Below are 21662 nucleotides of genomic sequence, written 5' to 3'. Positions count from 1 at the left end.
TTTGCTCCTAACCATCCTGTTGTCTAGCTTCCCTGCTTCCCATAATTTTGGTTCGGTGACTTGGTATTCTCTGATTTCTCCCTGTCCTCTTTCTTCTATTCCTCAATCTTCTCTCACCCCTCCTTCTTTAATTGGCTATTTCAGCATGGCACTAACAGCTAGGGTATGGATTGCAGGTGGATGCCAGGTTGAGAGGCACCCAGGCAGCACTCTAAGGACCTAGACTTCCTCTAGTCCTGGAGGAAGATCATTTTTCTCTACAATGGGGAACTTTGTCATTTACTGAATAGCCACTTAGAAGTTGGTTTGCAGCAGTCTACCCAGGAGCAAGTACAGATTGCCAAGAGAATTGGTCTTCCAGATAGCAAGGCATGACTGGGGCTAACATTTGAAATAACTGATGTGATGGATTGTTTCACCACATTGATCCGTTGTTTGGCATTTTTAATGTACGGCCAGAATCTGTGTTGAAAAGGCTATGTGTTAGTCCCAAATGCTGAATGTTCAGTTGATGGCAGCTGTCCCATTTCTGGGTGGGGGTGAGGGGATTGGGGGTGGACCTATCCAGTCGTCCTGTCCTGCCACTCGTTCTTTGTTCTGTTTTCAGTTCTGTTTCTATGGGGAAGAGTCATTTTATCTTTCATTTAATTGTTAACAGTGAGTAAAGTAATTCACGAGCTTTTGCTGTCTGCTTTTGATGGTAGACATCCTTATGTAGCTCCCACAGTGGATTAAGACTTGATGGGTATTTTGCTTTTGTGTGTTCCTTGTGAAACTTTTCCCTGTTTTGAAGTGGGCTTACCTGTCAGACAGTCCTAGGGTAAGATAATGGCAAGATTGCTTCCTATGGGTATGCACCATGGGTTTTTCTGCTGTATGTGACAGATGCTTCCATTGGAGAAATCCACAGTTGTCTTGGAGACACCCCCATTTCAAGCACATCTTCTCTTGACTTATATGGCTGCCGTCACCAGTCCTTTTCCAGCGCTTTTCCCCTTCCACTCACGCCTGCCTACAGTAGGTTTTTTCCTGGACTCTGACCTGAAGATCAGGAACCTTCCTGGGCTCTGAAATGTAAAGGAAAGCTCTGAAATTCCCTGTGCCCTCGCCTACCTTCTCCATTCCTTGTACCTCCCAATGAAGACTGTGAGAGCCTACTTGAGGGTTAATTCTTGTTGTTTCCTTTTCTTTCTTTTTTAAAAAATTTCATTTGTGAACCATCTCCCTAGCATGTCATCCGAGCCCAGCGGGCCATCAACAATGAGATGGCGCACCAGCTGTATGTTCTGCAAGTGCTCACCTTTAACCTCCTGGAAGACAGGATGATGACCAAAATGGACCCCCAGGACCAGGTGAGTGCTCACTGGACAGCAGTTAAAGCATAGGACGGACAGAAAGTGTCATTAAAAGTCTTTTTTTGAGGTACCCTGCAACTAGGGAGTTTCACAGTTTGAGATGATGTCGTTTTATTATCATCTCAGAACATAGGGGCATGGCTTCAAAATTAGGTGAATCCAGGATCAGAAAATATACCCAAATGCATTCTTCCATTAGGCTCCAAACATGCATGTTCTGCCTTTATTGAATAAGAAAGTTTGATGTCACGTGACCACAGACCTTAGCCCCTGGGCCCAAGTACGTTTAATGGTAGTAGCTTTCGAGTCAAGTTCCCAGACAACGAGGGCCTCTTGGTGACTCTATGTGGCATTGATTCTACAGGGTTGAGGCAGCAATTTTCATCCTCTAGAGATCAGTGCCAAGAGTAGGGTCCCAGATTAAACCTGATTTCTGGGCCAGCATTTCTGTTGGTTGGCTGTTGGCTGTAGCTCTCTGCTAGGTCTCTTGTTGTGCATGAAAGGTTATATCTCCATTCAGAAGCCTTTGGGGACTTTTGCTGTGTGAGGGTAGAGTGAGAGGAAACAGCTGTGAGCCCTGCCGTAGCACATTTTCAGCTTAAACAGTGCTGCAGCTTTGGAAAGGAAAACACTCATTATTGGCACGTGAGGGCCTGATCTGTTGCAGATGTGAACTGCGTATGTGAAGTGTGTAGCCACCGCGGCACTTCATTCATGGAGCAAGGCCATGCAGTTAAGAATGATGGAGAGGCTTTGAGAGGCAGTGAATGTGCCCCACGTTTTTGGCAAGGTGTGGTCATCCCAGGGAGAGGAGACTGTCATCTTACCACTTCTAGTGACAGAGAGCAATGCATCTTAATATTGAGTGACCCTCTTTGCTTGGAAACCCTTTTAAAAATGTATTTATATGTTTATTTTATAGTGGTGGGATATGTATAACATAAAGTTTACTATTTTAACCATTCTTAAGTGTACAGTTTAGTGGCATTAAGTACATTCACATTGTTATGAAACTATCACCACCATCCATCTCCAGAACTCTTTTCATCTTGCAGAACTGAAACTCTGTACCCATTAAACACTATTTCCCCATTCCCCTGTCCTCTTAGCCCCTGGTAACCACCATTCTACCTTCTGTCTATGAATTTGACTACTCCAGAGACCTCATATAATTGGAATCGGACAATATGCATATTCCTGTGTCTGGTTTATTTCACTCAGCCTAGTATCTTCAAAGCTCATCCATATTGTAGCATCTATTGGGAATGCCATCTTTCAAAGGCTGGATAGTATCCCATTGGATGTCCACGCCACATTTTGTTCATCCATTTACCCTTGGATGGACACTTGGGTTGTTTGCACCTTTGACCCTTTCTTTCTTTTTTGTCCTGTGTTTATTTCCATGAAGTAACTTAGTGGGGTGAGGCACTTTGGGTACCTCTTACTTTGTTCCCAACTGTACAGTATCCCCAGTTTCTCTAGCTTAGCTTTCTCCAATCACGACCCTTCCATCATATCTGGGCCTCTCAGTTAAGACTGCACTGGACCATCAATATTCGTGCTCCAGATGACTACTTGGCTAAGAGGACCACTGTGGAATACAGCTAGGCCTGACCAGCAGGGAGACTGACAGGGGAAGACCGGTCTGCAAAGCTGTAACTTAGAACATTGGTTCTCTTTTATCTGTTTTTCTTTTGCCTGAATGCAGTGATTCATTTAGACCCCAGGGAAAGAGTATATGTAATGTCACACAATGAAAGCAGCTTTTTCCCCTCCCTTTTCTTTCTACTCCCTGTTTCCTTCAGGCTCAGAGGGACATCATATTTGAACTTCGAAGAATTGCTTTTGATGCCGAGTCTGAACCTAATAACAGCAGTGGCAGCATGGAGAAACGCAAGTCCATGTACACGCGAGATTATAAGAAACTTGGCTTCATTGTAAGTAAGCTATCTCCAGTATGCGCTCTCCCTCCAGCCTCCCCGGGCCTGACCTCAGCCACATAACTGATGTCTCTTCCGAGCGTGTGGTCCTCTTGCGCTTTACAGAATAGTTTCCACATTTCCAGATGTTTAGCTGGTTTAAGCAGGATCACATGAAAATCTCTTCTGGCTTCAGTGAAATGGAATAACTTGCACAAGTGTGACTAATACTGAGTTTGTTTATTCAGTTCTGATTAAGTGTAACCAAGAGTAGTTCGGCCGGGATGCATCTCGACTTCATTAAATCTACTTCACAAGACGCTTAAGATTTGTGTTTGACTTAAATGAATGATGGCAGCTGTGGGATGGATCTTATTATTGGGTTAGTGAGTGGATTACTTACATACATCAATTTTATATCAAAGTCAAATTGAAAGTCTCCTGAAATTTAATCATGATGACATTAACACAATTTATGTTTGCTTAAAAGGCCTCTCTTGCTATGAATTTTAATAGGTTGTCTCCTAGATTTTTTTTTTCAGTTTGCAAATCAGAACACAGCTTGTCCCGAATATAATCCATTGTTTTTATTTCTATTTGCATTATGTTCTTGATTTTATCCCCATGAAGTCTCTGAGTGACCTTAAGCTAATATCAAATTCTGCAGGTGTAAAATTGGATTTCCATTTTAATCCCCATCATAAATGGCATTACTGAGATTTTGGCTTCGGTGATTAGAAATCACCAGGCCTTATTTTATAGTTTCAAATACTCTTTCCTTGGAAAAAAAATATATGTGCTATATATGTGTGTGTGTGTGTGTGTGTGTATATATAGTGTATATGTTTTATATATATGTATTTGTGCATATACATATCCACAGACACACCCAAATATATGTATATACACACAATGTATATATCTGTATATATCTGTATATATACACACAATGTATATATCTGTATATATACACACCATTAATATTTATATGTAATTTGACAAATGGTATCGTGCTTTATGTGTTATTTGAGAAGCCTTGTCTTTCATGGGAATATTCTTTGAAAATGTTTTCATATTACTTAACATGTACTGTGTTTCATTATTGATTTGTTTTTCATTATTTAGATGTAATGCATTGTATTTAACCAAGGCCTTTTACTAAATGATTCAATGTTTTGAAATTACCATAAGTCTATAATTAATATCTTACAGCCCAGAATGTATGCACACCCATGCTCACATTACTAGGATAAATTTGTGGAACTGTACTTTGTATAAGATGTTTTCAAGGCTCTTGATACTGTCAAATTGCTTTCCAAACACAGAAAGTCATGCCCATTTTAACCAGCAGTGGGTCAGACTGATCATTTCTTTAACTCTCCAGTAGTGTCTCTTAAACTAAAAATGCCTAAAAACCTAAAAAACTAACACTCTTAACAAGTTATTGTTTTTCTAGTGTTAGTTTTAATATGACATTTTAAATAAGAATACTTACTGAATATTCAGCTTTGCAGCTTGCCTTACAGAGGTATTCTGAAATTATTTTTATATCATCATATTTTATATTTCGACCTTGGCATTCCACTTTATCTTTTAGTTGAATAAGTTTTTTAAATTTTTAGCAAAAAGTGTCATGACTGGTGGAGCGGGTGAGTTTCCTGTACTTGTGTGTGTATGACCAAAAGCTCCAGGGTGGCAGTGACCTTGCTGGCAGAGCCACTCTGCCAGAGCGATGGTCCAGGGAAGGTGGATGGGACTCTCTTTCTGCCTTGCCCTCAATTCCTTCCAAGTTTTACTTTTATGTGGTAAGCAAGACGTATCGAGGTCACTTGGGAAGCTTTGTGAAATCGCGCAATCTCTCTTACCCTCAAGTCATATCAAAATTACCAGGGAATAATCAGGGCATGTACGTTTGGAAAATACTCTTAATTGATTCCTCTCCTGAAGGAGAGCCTGGTTCTAAGGTGCTCCTGTGACTGCAATTTTATCGTCTTCCTCCTGCCAGTGCCTGGATTTCTTCTGAGCTATGTAGAAAGTCCAAAACCTGAATTCTTTCCATGTGCTGTCCCGGGGATGCATGTGTTTCCATCCCAGTAGTGGTTTTTCCTCGGGGGTAGTTGGATCCCAGAATGCACAGTATGGAGGGACTGAGGAGAGAGGGAGGTTGTGGGATGACCACATGGAGGAAATAGGATTACTGTAGAATCTGGGTCCCTGTGAGGGGTATCTGGAATGGGAGTGTGTGCTATGAAGCATCTCGTTTTTATTTTCAGGCCCTGTTCTTACGTGAGGTGACCAGGGTATTCCGTGAGCCAAAATCGGAGTAAATTTTCTCAATGTAGCTCCATCTGTCTAAACATTCTTGTTAATTCCTTGTACAGCTTAGTCTTGGTGTGTCTCTTAGTTTTCCCTGTCTGGGGAGTGCTCTGCTTCATGAGTACAGAATAATAGTTTTTAAATTTTTTTTATTTTTTATTTTAACAATGTTAATTGGAGGTGGTGTTAAGACCTTTAGCACTTACGAGGACTTGAAAAGTCATCCTAGAAAAAGCAAAGACCCTGCACAGAGAATAATCATAAGAGAGTGTTGGTTTTCTTTATTTTTCCATGGTTCTTTTTTAGTTTTTGATTTTAGTTCTTCCCCTGCAACTTCTCCCAGGTCACAGTCTTGCATCAGAGAGTTGAGAAGTTGGAACCACTATTTAGTAATGATTTTGAATGCTGGAAATGATCCAACAACTTTTGACAAGCAGATATTTTCACTTTGAGTACCCAGTCAGCCAGAAATAGACGGGCCTCAGTAAACAGAACCGCATGGTCATGGCACCACCTAGAGACGGTCTTGGGAAAACACTGAAAGCTAGCTGATGATACCAGGGTCTAGCTGCAAAATCTCTAGATGCTGTAAGCAGTCCCATGCAGAATGCTCTCTGTACTTCCCAAAGAGGAGTCATCTTGCCTGTTAAACTCCTTACTGAACGTTAAGGATTAATTTGAGGTTGGGATCATCTTTTGGATCCCTCTGAAGAAAAGTTCAGTTCATAAGATGAAGACTGCTATTTCTCATTTTTCTGCTCCCAAGTAGGCAATGCCCAGGAAGCATCCCATGACAAGGTTTTGGAGTTCACTGGGCCTAGATTTAATTTTAGCTTTCCTGCTTTTGAGCCATGGGCCAGTGGTTCAGTCATTTAACCTGTTTGGGCATGGGTTTTCTCAGCTGTGAAACTGGGCAGCATCTTTTCCATTTTGAGGTTATGGGAGGGCCCCACAGGACCGTCTGCGCACGACTAGCACAGCAGCTGGAACCGAGGTGCACTCAGCCAGTGCTACTTCCCTTTCTTCCTTTTGGAGAGAACACATCTTAGAAATCATCTGCAGTCTTTTAAGTTTTCCAAGTTAAAAGGGGCCATTGCTCCAACAAGGCAAGAAGAACAGTTTATTAAAGGATAATAAACCACAACACCTTTGAGGAGGCAGATGGGCATCACATTCCTTCTCAGCACAACATGCCAGTGGAGCAGATTTTTCTGATAAAATAATTCTAAAGTCACAATCTAGGTGGCTGAGTGGCTTGTAAGGTTAGTCATAACACAGAAAAGGTGCTTCGTCTTCTTTCTGAGAGCTCGTTTTGCTTTTTGTTTTTTAGGTAGAGTTTTACTCTTGTCAGGTGCCCACCACCACGCCCAGCTAATTTTTTTTTTCTTTTTAGTAGAGACGGGTTTCACCATGTTGGTCAGGCTGGTCTCAAACTCCTCACCTCAGGTGATCTGCCCATCTCGGCCTCTCAAAGTGCTGGGATTACAAGCATGAGGCACTACCCCAGCCATCTTCTAAGATCTCTGTTACTGATTTCTCTGGTTTCAAAATGGACAAGCCTTTGTAGGTCCCTTGGTGGGAAGAGACAGAGTTGTTTGCGATAATGCTGTTCTTTTTTTCTGAGACAGAGACTCGCTCTGTCACCCAGGCTGGAGTGCAGTGGCACAGTCTCTGCTCTCTGTAACCTCCACCTCCCAGGTTCAAGTGATTCTCCTGCCTCAGCATCCTGAATACCTGGGACTACAGGAGTGTGCCACCATGCCCAGCTAATTTTTGTACTTTTAGTAGAGACGGGGTTTCGCCGTGTTGGCCAGGCTGCACTCAAACTTCTGATCTCAGGTGAACCACCCACTTTGGACTCCCAAAGTGCTGGGATTACAGGTGTGAGCCACTGTGCCCCTCCGGGATAATGCTATTCTTAGTGGAACTTCTAAGAAAGGGCACATGGATTCCTGAGAGTAATGGAAGGCAGACCCTCACCTCTAGGATGACTTTATTTTGAGAGCAGGGGAAATGCTATCTACAAACTTGTCCCTCTTGATTGTAGCCACCAAGACCTGTGCACCATGGCTTTCACACTCTGCAAAGTGTTGTGTTCATGGCTAGAGCCCTTTCAGAGTTTGTCTCTGGTTTGATTTCCAATTTGTAGCCTATTTGTGAATTTTTCCTTGTTCAGTCTAGTGGATGAGCGTGAAAAAGGAGATGTCTGTAGTTCATCTTTCTGATCCCTTCTGAATCAAAGCAGATATTAAAATCAGACAAGGCTTTTTTTTTTTTTTTCCCCTAGCTGCTTTGTTTTCCTTTCCTTTGTATTGACTGGGGAGAAAATAAGCTGTTTTTTTTCTTTTTTTAAAATTGTTTCTAAACGATATAATGTGTTTTAACATGAAACATTTTACAAAACTTTTTCATAATATTTCAGGATCATCCTGGAGGGAAAAATGACTAAAATGTGAAGGTGGAAGAGGTTATGGGTAACGGTAAAAACATTATTTCAGAATTAAGGTTCATGTTCAAATTTTTAAGAGGATTTTCTACCTTCTTGGGTGATAGAAAGTAATTACCTGTAGTTACACAAATATAATTATACAAAATTACATATGCAGGGGTTGGTGTCGTCTTAATACAGTTTTTCACCAAATAGAGATGGCAGGGATTAAATGAACTGCATATTTATATTTTTCTTTCTCTATCTCTGTCTCCATCCTAATACTAAGGAAGGAAGCATCTTTGTCTCAATGCTACTAGGTGTCAATAGTCATTGTGAGAGTAACATTGTGATTAAGCTTGGGCTATAGATTTGGGTTGCTGACATCGATTTCTGACTCTTCCACTCACAGGCTGAGTGACTTGGGCAAGGTACTTGACGTTTTCATGTCTCTTTTTTATTCTTTAAAATGAGGGGTAATAATTTTCTCTATCAATATGTGTGTTGTGTAGATTAAATTAGTAGATACTTGTAAGTTGTTCAGAGCAGTTCCTGCTACATAGTCTGTGAATCTAGATGCTATTATTACGATGTTATGATTGCTATTAATATTGGAACGGCACCCAGTGCTCTGACACCATGATGGATTGTGATGGCAGAATGTGAGAGTTGTAGGTTGTCCCAGGAGGGTAATGTGAAATGCGTGGTAAAAGTAACAGTTAAAGGCAAAAGAACACTGGGTGCTTGGGAAACTGCAGGTCCTTTATCATGGCCAGCATTTATGTTGCAAACAGAGACAGAAGTAGAGTTGGCTTTAGGAGTGAGGGAAGAGTTATAGAAGAATTTTAAATTCAAAGGGCTTTGTTATATACAATCAGTCCACATTATTCATGGATTCCATATTTGCAAATTTGCCTATTTGCTGAAATTTATTTGTAACGCCCAAATCAATATTCAAAGTGCTTTTTTAGATCATTCTGGGACAAATGCATAGTGGCAGAAAAATTTGAGTTGCCCAACTCAGATGTTCCAGCTGAAGTCGAACAAGACAACAAGCCACCGCCCTGCCTTCCTGTTTCAGCTCTCATGCCTCAAACAGGTGTCCCTTTCCCAGTCTGTCTAGGCCACGTTTTTCTCACTTTTGTGCTTCCTGCTTTCTGATGGTAATTTCAGTTTCACATGGCCCTTAAATGTGGTGCTGAAGTGCCGTTTTAGTGTTTCGAAGTGTAAGAAGGCTGTGATGTGCCACGCAGAAAAAATACAAAAATATACGGGTTTGTTAAGCTTTGTTGAGGCAGTCTAGAACTGTTGGCTGAGCATTCAATGTTAATGAATCAACAACGTATACTAAATAGGGTGTCTTTAAACAGAAACACACATAAAACAAGGTTATATATTCACTGGTTGGCAAAAACGTTATGGTCAAAGGCTCGCAGAAACAATTCTATATTGTTCCTAGGAGCAATGGTTCAGTAGTTATAAGTAAGTAGTTATAAGTAAGTTATACTTGCAGCAATATTCTAGGACACAAATACTGCAAATAAGAAGAGTCTACTATACTGGGAAGTCCCCAGGGAGCTTTTGGGCAGAAGTAAACTATGGAGAGGAGAATCCCAGAGGCCCCCCGTCTGTGATAAGTGGGGAGGAGAAAGTCTGCTCTTAAATGGTAATGAGAGGTGAAGCCAGCTGGGCTTCTGGGTCAGGTGAGAACTCTGTGTCTAGCTACAGGATTGTAAACGCACCAATAAGCACTCTGTGTCTAGTTAAAGGTTTGTAAATGCACCAATCAGCGCTCTGTGTCTAGCTAATTGGGTAGGGGACTTGGAGAACTTTTCTGTCTAGCTAAAGGATTCTAAGTGCAGCAGTCAGCACTCTGTCTAGCTAAAGGTTTGTAAATGCACCAATCAGCACTCTGTAAAATGGACCAATCAGCATTCTGTAAAATGGACCAATCTTCTCTCTGTAAAGTGGATCAATCGGCACGATGTGGGTGGGGCCAAATAAAGGAATAAAAGCAGGCCACCTGAGCCAGAAGTGGCAACCAGCTCGGGTCCCCTTCCATGCTATGGAAACTTTGTTCTTTCGCTCTTGGCAATAAATCTTACTGCTGCTCACTCTTTGGGTCCGCGCCGCCTTTGTGAGCTGTAACTCTCACTGTGAAGGTCTGCAGCTTCACTCCTGAAGTCAGCAAGACCAGGAACCCGCTGAGAGAAACGAACAACTCCGGACGTGCCGTCTTTATGAACTGTAACACTCACCGCGAAGGTCTGCAGCTTCACTCCTGAAATAAGCGACCACAAACCCACCAGAAGGAAGAAATTCTGGACACATCCAAACATTAGAAGGAATAAACTCCGGACACGCCATCTTTAAGAACTGTAACACTCACTGTGAGGGTCTGTGGCTTCATTCTTGAAGTCAGTGAGACCAAGATCCCAGCAATTCTGGACACATTTTGCTGACCCAGATGGGACCATCACCTGTCGCCAAGTGGTGAGACTATTGCATATTGCCAAGCGGTGAGTACCATCGGACCCCTTTCGCTTGCTATTCTGTCCTATTTTTCCTTAGAATTCGGGGGCTAAATACCGGGCACCTGTTGTCCAGTTAAAAGTGACTAACATGGCCACTGGACTAAAGACACAGCTGTCAGGCTTTCTGGGAAAGGGTTCTCTAGCAACCCCATGACTCTTCGGAGTTGGGAGTGTTGGTTTGCCTGGAACCAGCTCCCGCTTCCCCTGTACTTCTGGGCTGAGCCAAGGGTCGACAGAGAGGAAAGCCATGCAGCTTCAGGAGCCTGAAAGCAAGTTGGCTGATCCTGCGGCCCTGAGCAGAACTCTCAAAGGCATGTCGCCTAAGCGAGACTCACCCATCTATCCTATCTATCCTGACCCTTGTCCCCTGGGTCCTAACGCCTGCCAGACAAACTTCCTGTCACCTCTCTTCTCCGAGGCTAGTCCTGCATCTGAAAAACCACTGTCTCTGGTGCTTTTCTACTTTCTTGTATAAGAATGATTTCTAGTATAAACTCCAGGACTCTGTTACCTTCTTTAGGCACCCGGGCTCACCAGTCAGAAGGACATAATTTTTGCACAAATACCCGTTGTAGAGGGGGCTATCTGGAATTTTAGGATCCCTCCTCAGACAAGCAGGCCTAACAGAAGCTATTCCTGAAGCTACGATATGGGGAGCCTCAGAAATTGTATCCTGCCTATTCATATAAGTGAGGAGAAAAGGCATCACTCTTCCGACTCTGGAGAGCCCGTGCCTCCCTCAGGGTGTGGCCGTCCACTTCATTTTGGGGGCATAACATCTTTATAGGACATGGGTAAGGTCCCAATACTAACAGAGGAATGCTTAGGACTTTAACAGGTTTTCGAGAATGCGTTGGTAAGGGCCACTAAATCCGATTTTTCTCAGTCCTCTCTATGGTCTAGGAGGACAGGCAAGGGTGCAGGTTTTTGAGAATGTGTTGGTAAGGGCCACTAAATCCGACTTTTGTTGGTCCCCCTTGTGGTCTGGGAGGAAAACTAGTGTTTCTGCTGCTGCGTTGGTGAGCGCAACTGTTCCAGTCAGCAGGGTCCAGGGACCATTGCAGGTTCTTGGGCAGGGGGTGTTTCTGCGGCTGCATCGGTGAGCGCAGCTATTCCCATCAGCAGGGTCCAGGGACTGTTGAGGGTTCTTGGGCAGGGGGAGAAACAAAGCAAACCAAAACGCTGGCGATTTTGTCTTGCAGCTGGGAAACACTCAGGCATCAACAGGCTCACCCTTGAAATGCATCCTAAGCCATTGGGACCAATTTGACCCACAAACCCTGAAAAAGAGGCGACTCATTTTTTTCTGCACTACGGCCTGGCCCCAATATTCTCTCACTGATGGGGAAAAATGGCCACCTGAGGGAAGTGTAAATTATAGTAAGAAGGAAAAGTTAAATAATTTCTGCAAATCATTCAGTACTACTCAGTACCATGTTGGAATTCACAGGGAAAGTATTATAACTTACTATGATTCAATTCATTTATTTTAAAGCCAGAAACTGCCTTAAAATGCCTGCTATACCAAAATACTACATCCCTGAAACCTGGTGAATTCTCAGAAAAATCATTCTAGATGAAGAGAACCCAGTCTACAGTGGACTTGCGTTGTATTTCAGCACTGATCCCAATGTGATTTTACCACAGGCTTTCATCACTAAGAATGTGGTGCAGTCTCTTGGAGTACAAGGACAGTATTAGTAAGAATCTAGAATACATTTGTGGGAATAGAAGAAATTAAATTTTGACATTCTCTTAATTTTTGTGGTATTCTCTTTTTGCAACAGGCCATCTCTGGAAAGCACAAGATAATGCAGGTTTTTGTCAATCGAATCACTTTTCCCTATATCCCATATTAATAACTGGGATAGTATTCTTAAACAAGCACTTTGCTTTCAAATACATTTTAGATATAACCCATAAACCTCAAAGTAAAAGGACAGTATATTTAAAAACACACATTTTCTGAAATCCTGTATGGTTATAGCTATATAGAATGCAAGAGGTCCCAGGGTGCTCTGTAGCGAAGCTCTGCCAATCCTAGCCAGTCCACCAGCCCCAGTCAGCCCCTTTCCCCTGAGGGATCCTTGGGGGACATGGGTAAAGGGATTACCCGGGATGGTTCGGGCTGCATGAACTCACGCAGATGTGCCTGTTCCTCAGGGACCATATCTTATACTCTCTGCCTCCTTGACACTTGGATCAGATCAGAGACTCTCTTTTTCCTATCTGAAATGCTGCAGACCCCAATCGTAATAACTTCTGAGGCATCCCTGACCTCAACAAGCCAGGAAATTCCTTTAGTGAACCAGAGCAGAAATAGCCACCAGGTGGCGCAAATACACAGCCATTGGCTCTCAGCCAGCCCGCTGAACTCTGGCCGGCTAGCTGCTGGGACGTTTCTGTTACATTGCAACCCTGCTTATAAGCCTGAAGGGTTTGAAGTTGCTTAAAGTTTAAAGGCCACGACAGGGGGTTCTCGGGTTCTCGGGGTCTCCTTAGAGGGCTCTAAAGCTTTCATCAGGGCCCAGAAGGAGCTAGAAGCATTCTTGGATGTGCAACTGGCCTCCGTATTAAATGGGATTTGCCTGATGTTCATGGCAGATGGGCTTTTTCCCAGTACCCGAGTCTCCCAACTCTCATTCCCAGTTATTTTTCCTTATTCTACCATGAAAGTATTTTAAGTAGGGCAGGCAACCTGTACAAGTAATGTTTGCTTTCTGCTTTAACATGGAAGTACAGGAAAGAATGCACTGGAAATGGAAAATCTCTATGAATATTGGCTGTAAAAACAATAATAATGTATTTGGGGGTTGAAAGTTCTGTCACATAATTAAAATATGTGACAGTAATAACATGAAGAGGGCAGGATAGTAAAGGGAGTTAAAGTGAACCAGCATTGGTGGGGAGTTATGCAAAGCTGTCTGGGGAAGTTTGATCTGACTCTTGACATGTGGTTCTCAGGTAAATAGAATCTTTTAGAATCATTTTTCAATTTTTTAAACAGTAGCCACCTCTGGAGCTGTATGTTTAGAGGTACTGTTGAGATTTCTGTTTTAATGGTGGGGAGCGTTCGAGCCTCTTGAGCATTCTTTTCATCTCTAACTTTTCCTTCCTCACTCTTACAAATATTAAGGGGAATTTATTTTTATTTGCATTTTTTTTTTAATTGAGACAGGGTCTCACTTTGTCACCCAGGCTGGAGTGCAGTGGTGCAATCTCGGCTCACTTCCACCTCTGCCTCCTCGGCTCCAGCTGTCCTCCCACCTCAGCCTCCTGAGTAGCTGGGACCACAGGCGCTTACCACGAGGCCCAGCTATTTTTTTGTATTTTTGGTAGAGACAGCATTTCACCATGTTGCCCAGGCTGGTCTCAAACTCTTGAGCTCAAGCGACCCACCTGCCTTGGCCTCCCAAGGTGCTGGGATTACAGGTGTGAGCCATGGTGCCTGGCCATAAAAGAGAATTTTAAAAGGGAAGAGAAGCCAAAGTGGGCGGCCGATGGGTCAGGCAAAAACTGTCAGAGAGTTTCGTTGCACACTTCATTGATTGGCAGGTGGGCATCCTTTTCAGTGGCTCATTCGTTACAGGTGAAGAGAGGATTGCCAGCACCCTGCCCGTACATGTTCAGGGTTGCCTCTGTGCTGTGTTTCTTGGATGCTTTTGGTCAAACGACAGAGAGAATGGCATGCACTGTCTTCATGTTTAATTTTATATGCAGAGACCATAGTTGTCTTAAAGTTGTAGCTGCTAGTTGGGTGCAGTGGCTCACTCCTATAATTCCAGCAGTTTGGGAGGCATAGGAGAGAGGATCACTTGAGGCCAGGAGTTCAAGACCAGCCTGGGCAATTAAGTGAGACTCTGTCTCTACAAAACAAAAAAGTTTTTTTAATTAGCTTGGCATGGTGGCACGTGTCTGTAGTCCCAGCTGCTTGGGAGGCTGAGGCGGGAGGATCCGTTGAGCCCAGAAGGTCAAGGCTGCAGCACACTATGATTGCATCACTGAATTCCAGCCTGGGCAACAGAGCGAGACCCTGTCTGTCTCTGGGGGGATGAAAAACAAGTTGTAGCTGCACATGTAGGAAAGAAAAAGTTAGCTTTGGAAAACTCTTGAAAAACCGAAGAAGATGAGATTTATTTCCTGTCATTGAACCAAGCGAACCAAGCACATTAAGTCACGGGGCAGGGCCTCTGCACAATGGGCTCTTCTCAGATAACTCAAGGTCTCATGGGGCCATTTCCACTTCAGTGTAGCATCATCATACCTCCTAGGGGTGCAGAGAGATCGAGAAGTCCCTCTTAGAATACCTGCAGATCTTTCTTCTGTGACCCACCTTTGCCATCCACTGCATTGAGAAAGGACATCCGAACTGGTGCAGTGGGACCCCTGGGGGCAGTCGTAACACAAGCTCTCTGTCACTGTCTCGGGTGAAGAGTCGGCCCATGTTTTGCTCTTGCTGCAGGGCATGTGCTGTTGCCACTATTTCCATCTGTTTGGTGACTTTCGTATGTGATGTGTTATTCCCTTCTTCCTACCCCGGCATTGGGGGGAGCAGGGAGGAGTACTGATTGCTGGGAATAGTCTAATTTCAGAAGCACCCGTGACCTGTGGACTCCATCTGAAAAGGGGATGCATGAATAATTGGACTTTTAAAACTTTGGTTTGGTGTGGGGGGGGTGGGGTGGGGTGGGGTGGGGTGGGGTGGGGTGTGGTGTGGTGTGGTGTGGTTTGGAGACAGGGTCTTGTTCTTTTGCCCAGGCTGGAGTGCAGTGGCGTCATCATGGCTCACTGCAACCTCCACCTTCCAGGGCTCAAGTGATCATCCCACCTCAGCCTCCCAAAATGCTGGGATTACAGTTGTGAGCCACCATGTTCAGCCTGTTTTCATGTTTTTTAAGGAAGTGTTTTAAGGGAAAACTTTTAAAAACAGACGACCTATGATTCATTGCCATGATAATACTTGACCTTCGTTGTTCTTACTTTTTACGGTAATTAACTTTAACTCCAGACACAATTTCTCCAGGATGGTTATTGAACACCAGGTGAAAAGATAGGTTTCTTCCACTCGTGTTTTTCCAACTCCTTTCCTATTTAGCACGCATTGCTATGCCTTAGGAAGGACATTTGTGGGCGGTTAAGGTTGAATCTGTTCTCTGGCCACTAGAGGGCGTGCCTATCAAAGGCATGTGTGTGAGAAACTCTGCAGGCTGATGGCGCTTGGATAAAGAGCAGCTCTGATGTGTTCATGAGGTGGAGGACTTAGTGGGGGCTAAGTTCAGCAGGTGCAGAAGAATGCTTTTCCAGCCAGAATCTTCCTCCTTCCCCCTTGTAGCTCAAAATCTCCAATAACTCTATACCCTGGCTGTGGCAGAAGGAGAGGCAACATATTAAACAGTGTCAGTCCTTCGTCTCTGGTGTATCGTGCAAACTTCCTTGGCATCCTTTCTTTGCACATGGGGCATTAGAGCAAAAGAGCACCATCCAGCAGGTGCAAGGGTGACACACAGGGAACCAAGGGCGAGGAAACATCAGGGTCTCATGATATATAAGCAAGTCAATTCTGTGTGAGGCTAATAAAACATAGCTTTTATGAGTGCAGCCTTTGGTGCCAGACTGCCTGGTTTTGCATCCCAGCTTCATCGCTCATTAGCTCTGTGACGTTGGACAATTTACCTAACCTTCCTTGCCTCATTAGTAAGTTGGATCTAGTAGTATCTCCCACCCAGGCTTGTTATGGACATTAATGAGTTAATTGATGTTAAGTGCTGAGAAGCCTTGGCATGGAGCCAATTTTAGTAAGTTTTTTACAATTGATGATTGTTATTTGGATCTGATGGTGGAAATGAGTCTGCAGAATGCATTTACACCCCAGATGACTGGGGACATTCTTCAACGTGGCTTCAAAAACAGTTAATCCTGAGGAGTGGCATATCCCAAAGTCCACGAATTCTAGAGAATTTTCATAAGAGTGCTTAGCAGTGCAGGAGTTTTATACCCCTCAGAGAGCCTCTTTAGTGAAGGAAGAGGTGGATTTTTTGCTGTGCATTTTTGCTACTCGGGAATTAGCATGTAGGCACATGGCCGAGGATGTCTTTATGGTGCCTACTCTTGTGCAGATTTTCAAAAGCAGGTAAGGCTCAAAACCACAATATACATTGAATCAATGTGACTGTCCATGACAGGAAACACTTTTCTATCCATGATACCCTTTGGAGAGTGCCTTGGACCTAGGCTAGGCACTGCTAGGACAGAGGACCACCAGAATCTGGCGGGGCTGAGTGGTGATGGGGTCCTGGTACCTGGGATGGGTAGTTATAGGCATCCAGCACCTCTTCCTCCAAAGATTTTCTGTAGGTGCCTGTACTCGTGACTTTGCCTCTAGTAGGATCATATCAAAGCACCCCTGAGAATCACGCTGGTTATTCTGGGTTACAGGCAAGAGAGGGAAGGAATGACCAGTTAAGAGTCTCATGATCCAGTTACCTGCTTCCCATTGACCCTGCTTTTGATGGCCATCGAACAGCTCCACGCGAAGCTAGCATGCCTTCTATGTTTATCCTTTCTCCTGAGATAGTGTGCTGTTGCGATACTTTTTATTTTGTTTTGTGTTTTTCCAAGTGGTGACTTTGTCACAGTGTCCTTCCTACCTCTGAATTCAGTGCGATGTGACCTCGGGAGAGGAGATGTGAGCACGATGTCCAGACTCGGACATGTCTGTTTCACGTCTGCCAGGAAGTAATTTTTATGCTGGGAGCCGGCTTCATGGCGTGGGATTCTAATTCTGGGGATGGCATTTTGTATGTGTAGGAAGACTGTCAAAACCTTTCCAATGGGAAGGGACAAGAACCAATTTGAGAATCACATGGTTACATAAGAACTGGCCCTGTGCGGGCATCTCTGCACACTTCCTGTACTTGTTCATTCTGAAGACGAGAGAAAGAGGAGCAGGAAGAATCTTCCATGAACTCTGCAAACCTACAAACTTTCCAATGAGAAGTGGTGCACACTCCCCAGATGGTGCTTGGGACAACATGGTTAAAAGGGTAAGGGGTATTTATTAACCCTTTGCTTTCTTGTTATTCCTGTCCCTCCTCTTTAAATGTTTACATTACCAAACTGGCTAGACTGCTGAGAATCTATCATTTTTAGGTGGCCTGCTAGGGTTTCCACTGGTCTTATCCCAGTAAATAACTGCAGAAAATAGCTGCAGCAGCCACACCCAGTAGCAGTAGCATCTAGGGGACTCTTTGGGACCTGAGCCAGAAAGTTCCCATATGCGGTATCTCATTCTGTCTCCACAAGACACAAGACACGAGGATTATTATGTCTATTTTAGAGATGAAGAAAAAGAGGCTTACAGCTTCAGAAGATTTGAAACCTGCCCACAATAGCTACAGTGTTTGAGCAGGACAAGGAGACATATGCAGACTTAATTTTTGTTTTCAAGTTGTTTAGTCACAGGTGCAGACACTCACGGGAGCAAGGCAGTGACACAGACGAAAGTAGCAGATCTCAGTGAAGCTTTATTTCTAGCCTCCTGTGCCAGGGACACCCTCCACTCCCTTGGAGTCCTTGAGAAGGCCACCAAATGCTTGTCTCACTGTGACCTTTCTAGACTTAGCGTGGTATTCCCACTAATGAAGACCACACACCGGCCATCCACTTGCTGCTTCTTAAGGGAACATGCGCAGAGCATTGTCCTTCCTGGATCTCAAGCTAAACCCAGCAGGAGCAAGACCACGTTTCTATCTGGGGGTTGAAAGCAAAATTATGCTTCCAGTTTTCCAGGGATGCTGTAAATCCTTCCCAAATGCTCACAGCAAGCAAGTGGCAGGGCCAGCGTTTGGCCCCATTCACCCTGATGCCAGTCCTCCCCCACCTCAGCCTCGAGGCTGTGCTGTCTTGCTATTTAAGGAAAAGGGAACGTGTTGGCTACAAGGTCTCAGTCTCTCTTTACATTCAATTCAGGTAAATCCAGGAGGCCTTGTCTCCATTCTTGGCTTATTGAGCCTTTGCCTGCTTTCCTGTTGTTCATTTGTCGATGACCTTGCTGCATAGCCAGCGCAAAGCAGTGAGGGAAAGCAAGCGTTTTCATGGCTGAGGTCCTGAGTGCTCATCTTCCTGTTTCATGATAACGCAGAAATCGGCCTGCATTTTTTGCCTTCTGTTGTTCATGGATGGAGCCTGAAGTTAGCAGTTTTGAATTTGGTTCTCTCCGTCCCCCCAGCCCTTTTATATATTTATCCGCGATGTCATATACTAAAGCTTTTGCTTATGTTTCTCGGAAGGGTTCTCCCACATTTCCACTGCAGCCTTCCGTGTCACTTATGAGCATTAGGGCAAAGGGAAAGGGCCGGAAAATGGGGACCAGGAAGAGGGAGGCCTCTGCCGTATAGCTTTTACAGTTCAGGGGCATCTGCTGGAGATGGTCCGTCTGGGACCATGTCTGTTAGGAGATGAGCCATGCCAGCTTTTGCAGATAGGAAAGCTGTGGGAGGAGGCCCAGTTCTTCCTCACTTTGGGGAAGCATCACAGATTCCTGCAACTGCTGCTCACTGCAGGGAGCCCCGCCTCCAGCCAGCTGGGCGAGGCTGGGCATCCAAACAGGCATCCAAGGCGTGGGACAGGGGCCTGTGGATTTCCTCCGTCTATCTGAGTGGCTCACTGAAGGATGGCATCCCATCGGTCACATGTAGGGCACCTTGATAGTAACGGATCATGCTATGGAACAGGGTCATGTTGGAGTTTAGACTAAAAATAAGAGACTAATGTGTTGATTCATTTGTTGGTACAACCAACACTTATGAGCATTTATGATATTTAAGGCAGTGTGCGGACTGTAGTCACAAAGATGAATCAGGGAGAAGCCAAGGCCTTCATGGAACTGATTGTTGAGTGAACTCCCTGTCACTCTGGACCTCGTGTGCTGTTCTCTCTCCTGGCACTCTCATCCCCTCTCCTCTACAATTCTCAGTTAAGAACTGAGTATGTTGCATTCTTAGACTAGACAGGGGGAGCCTGCTGGGAGCTCTCCCAGTCCAGGTCCTACCCCTGTTTCAGCACGTAGTTTGTACTTCCTTACTAACCTGATGTCCCACCAGAGGGATAGGACCTTGTCTACTTAACACACCTTTGCATCTCTTGCACCCAGCACAGTTCCTCCCACTGGATAAGCATATGGTAAGTGTGTGTTGAATGAATGAATGATCAGTTAAGGATTCTACCATTCAAGAAGGGAGACACACGTTTACTTATAGGTAGAAGTTGATATATACTATGAGAATCATACAAATAGACTATAAAGTGTTTCTGAAATTCCAAAAAGGGATAAGGAGAATTTGTTTGAGGACTCCATGAGATTTTACAGTGGAGAGGACAGTGAAGATGAATCTTAAAGAATAGGGAGCATTTGGATATGAGTGAGCTGTGGAGGAGGAGGAGCGTGGGTGATCAACAAGGAGTGGAAAGTGGAAGAATGTGAAATTTCCTTCAATTTCTACTCCTTTGAGGCTGGGCCATAAAATATTATGTGCTGTGGTGTTTGGATGATATTTGATAATTTGTAAGTTAGGAAATAATGCAGTTAAAGCTGAGGATTTCACTTTGGTGGTAGTAAAAAGATGGCAGGAAGGTGGAAGAGGCTGGAGGTGATATTGGCTGAAACTAGAAATAGAAGGTGAATAGAAAGGGAAAAAACAAATGTGAAAGAAAAGGTGTGGAGTACAGGGCTTGATAACAGATTGGATGTGGGGAGTGTTGCACAGCTTGTGTGGCCAGGAAGCTGGGGTGCTCTTTCTGCTGATAGGAGACGCAGCTTTGGGAAGGGGCTGGCTTGTTCCATTTAGGATAAAGGACATTTGAATTACTGTCAGGACTTTCAGCTGGAGACAGCTAGAAGACCAATGGAAATAAAAATACCTAGCACAAGTTAACATTTGCTGGAGATTTACAGAAACCTGGCAAGTGTTTTGTTAGCCTAATTTAATGAAAGGGGATCTGGGAAACTATAGAACAGAGAATAAAGTGGCCAGGACATACCTCGAGTGTGTGACGCCTAGGACTCCCGCCTTCATGCGTCAAGTACCGTGCTTGTTCTGGAGAATTTCTCCAGGAGAGCCAGGGCTTTCTAGAGCATTCTGGATGAGAAGTGCCAATGAGATGTATTTAGAGGGACAAGTTGCTGAGGCAGCACCAGGTGAGATCATTTGCTGAAGCCTACAGTGGGTTCTTCTAAGTGTGTACTACAGTCGTGTTTATGTGTATGCACATGTATGTACGTGTGTGTGCACAAGTGTGTGTGCATGTGTGTGCTCATCTGCCAGCAGGAGAGAAAATGGTGATAAGAGAAAACTGGAAAGAGGATGGCCTATCACGCAGGGATTCTGATTTGTTTGTAAGAGCTGGAAAACACAATTGATACTCCTCCCATAGCAGGCCATTGGTGCAGTCATATTTTCGCCGTTTCCTAGTGACTAACACTGTATAGATAGTGCTGCCTTATTTTTAGTGCAGAGTATGAGTGTGCTGCGGAAGGCTGCCGGTTACCAAGGAGGCTGCGCCTCTAAGCTCCTTCAGGGAGCCCCCTGAGTAGTGACTCCAGCCTCCGTGTCACTCTCTGATAACCCCTGGCAGAGAACATCCTTAACCCGAGGGGTGACCGCTCTGTGCTGCCTTCCCTCCATCGCTGCTTATATAATGGCTTTTTGTTCTTACTCAGTTTACATGTTAGAAAAAATTACCTCCGTCTTAAAGGAGAGTTCTGTGAAAACATTAGGCAGATCATAGAGAGCCAGGGGGCTCTCGGTTGGATACAATCACTGTGCGGGTTGGGCAGTGTAGCCCGACCCGGTACAGGGGTTTTGAGTCAGCTTGGCCTCTTTGAGCCTCCCCTCTCACCAAGAATCCAGAGGGGAAGTGGTCAAAGCACTCACAAAGTTCTCAGCATTTTTTGCTTTACAAAGTAATACAAACCCAGCGAAGGGGTAAGTAATCAGGTTGAATTCTTCAAATCCCTCACAAAAATTCCATTTTTGGGTCTGGGTACACATCTGCAATGTTTTGTTTTGTATTTTGATTTCATGAACTTTTTCTTTCCACTCTTTAAAAAATG

At 44.2% G+C, this 21662-nt stretch overlaps 1 protein-coding gene across 9 annotated transcripts in view; it reads left to right on the top strand.

Moving 5' to 3' along the window:
- Positions 1-21662, top strand: part of ELMO1 (engulfment and cell motility 1) — a 578919-nt gene that overhangs the window by 227083 nt on the left and 330174 nt on the right. For 8 of the 9 annotated variants that reach the window (XM_050783309.1, XM_050783305.1, XM_050783301.1 and 5 more), the window contains 2 exons: positions 1230-1352; positions 3161-3292. In XM_050783309.1, coding sequence (XP_050639266.1) covers positions 1230-1352; positions 3161-3292 — 255 coding nt within the window. Of the gene's footprint in view, positions 1-1229; positions 1353-3160; positions 3293-15326; positions 17596-21662 lie in introns of those variants that run through there. The other variant, XM_050783310.1, reaches the window with a different exon arrangement.

The sequence above is a fragment of the Macaca thibetana genome, chromosome 3 (assembly GCF_024542745.1).
Source record: "Macaca thibetana thibetana isolate TM-01 chromosome 3, ASM2454274v1, whole genome shotgun sequence".
In the NCBI taxonomy this organism is placed as follows: domain Eukaryota; kingdom Metazoa; phylum Chordata; class Mammalia; order Primates; family Cercopithecidae; genus Macaca; species Macaca thibetana.
Note: the sequence above shows the minus strand (reverse complement) of the source record. Positions and strands in the feature narration are given on the sequence as shown.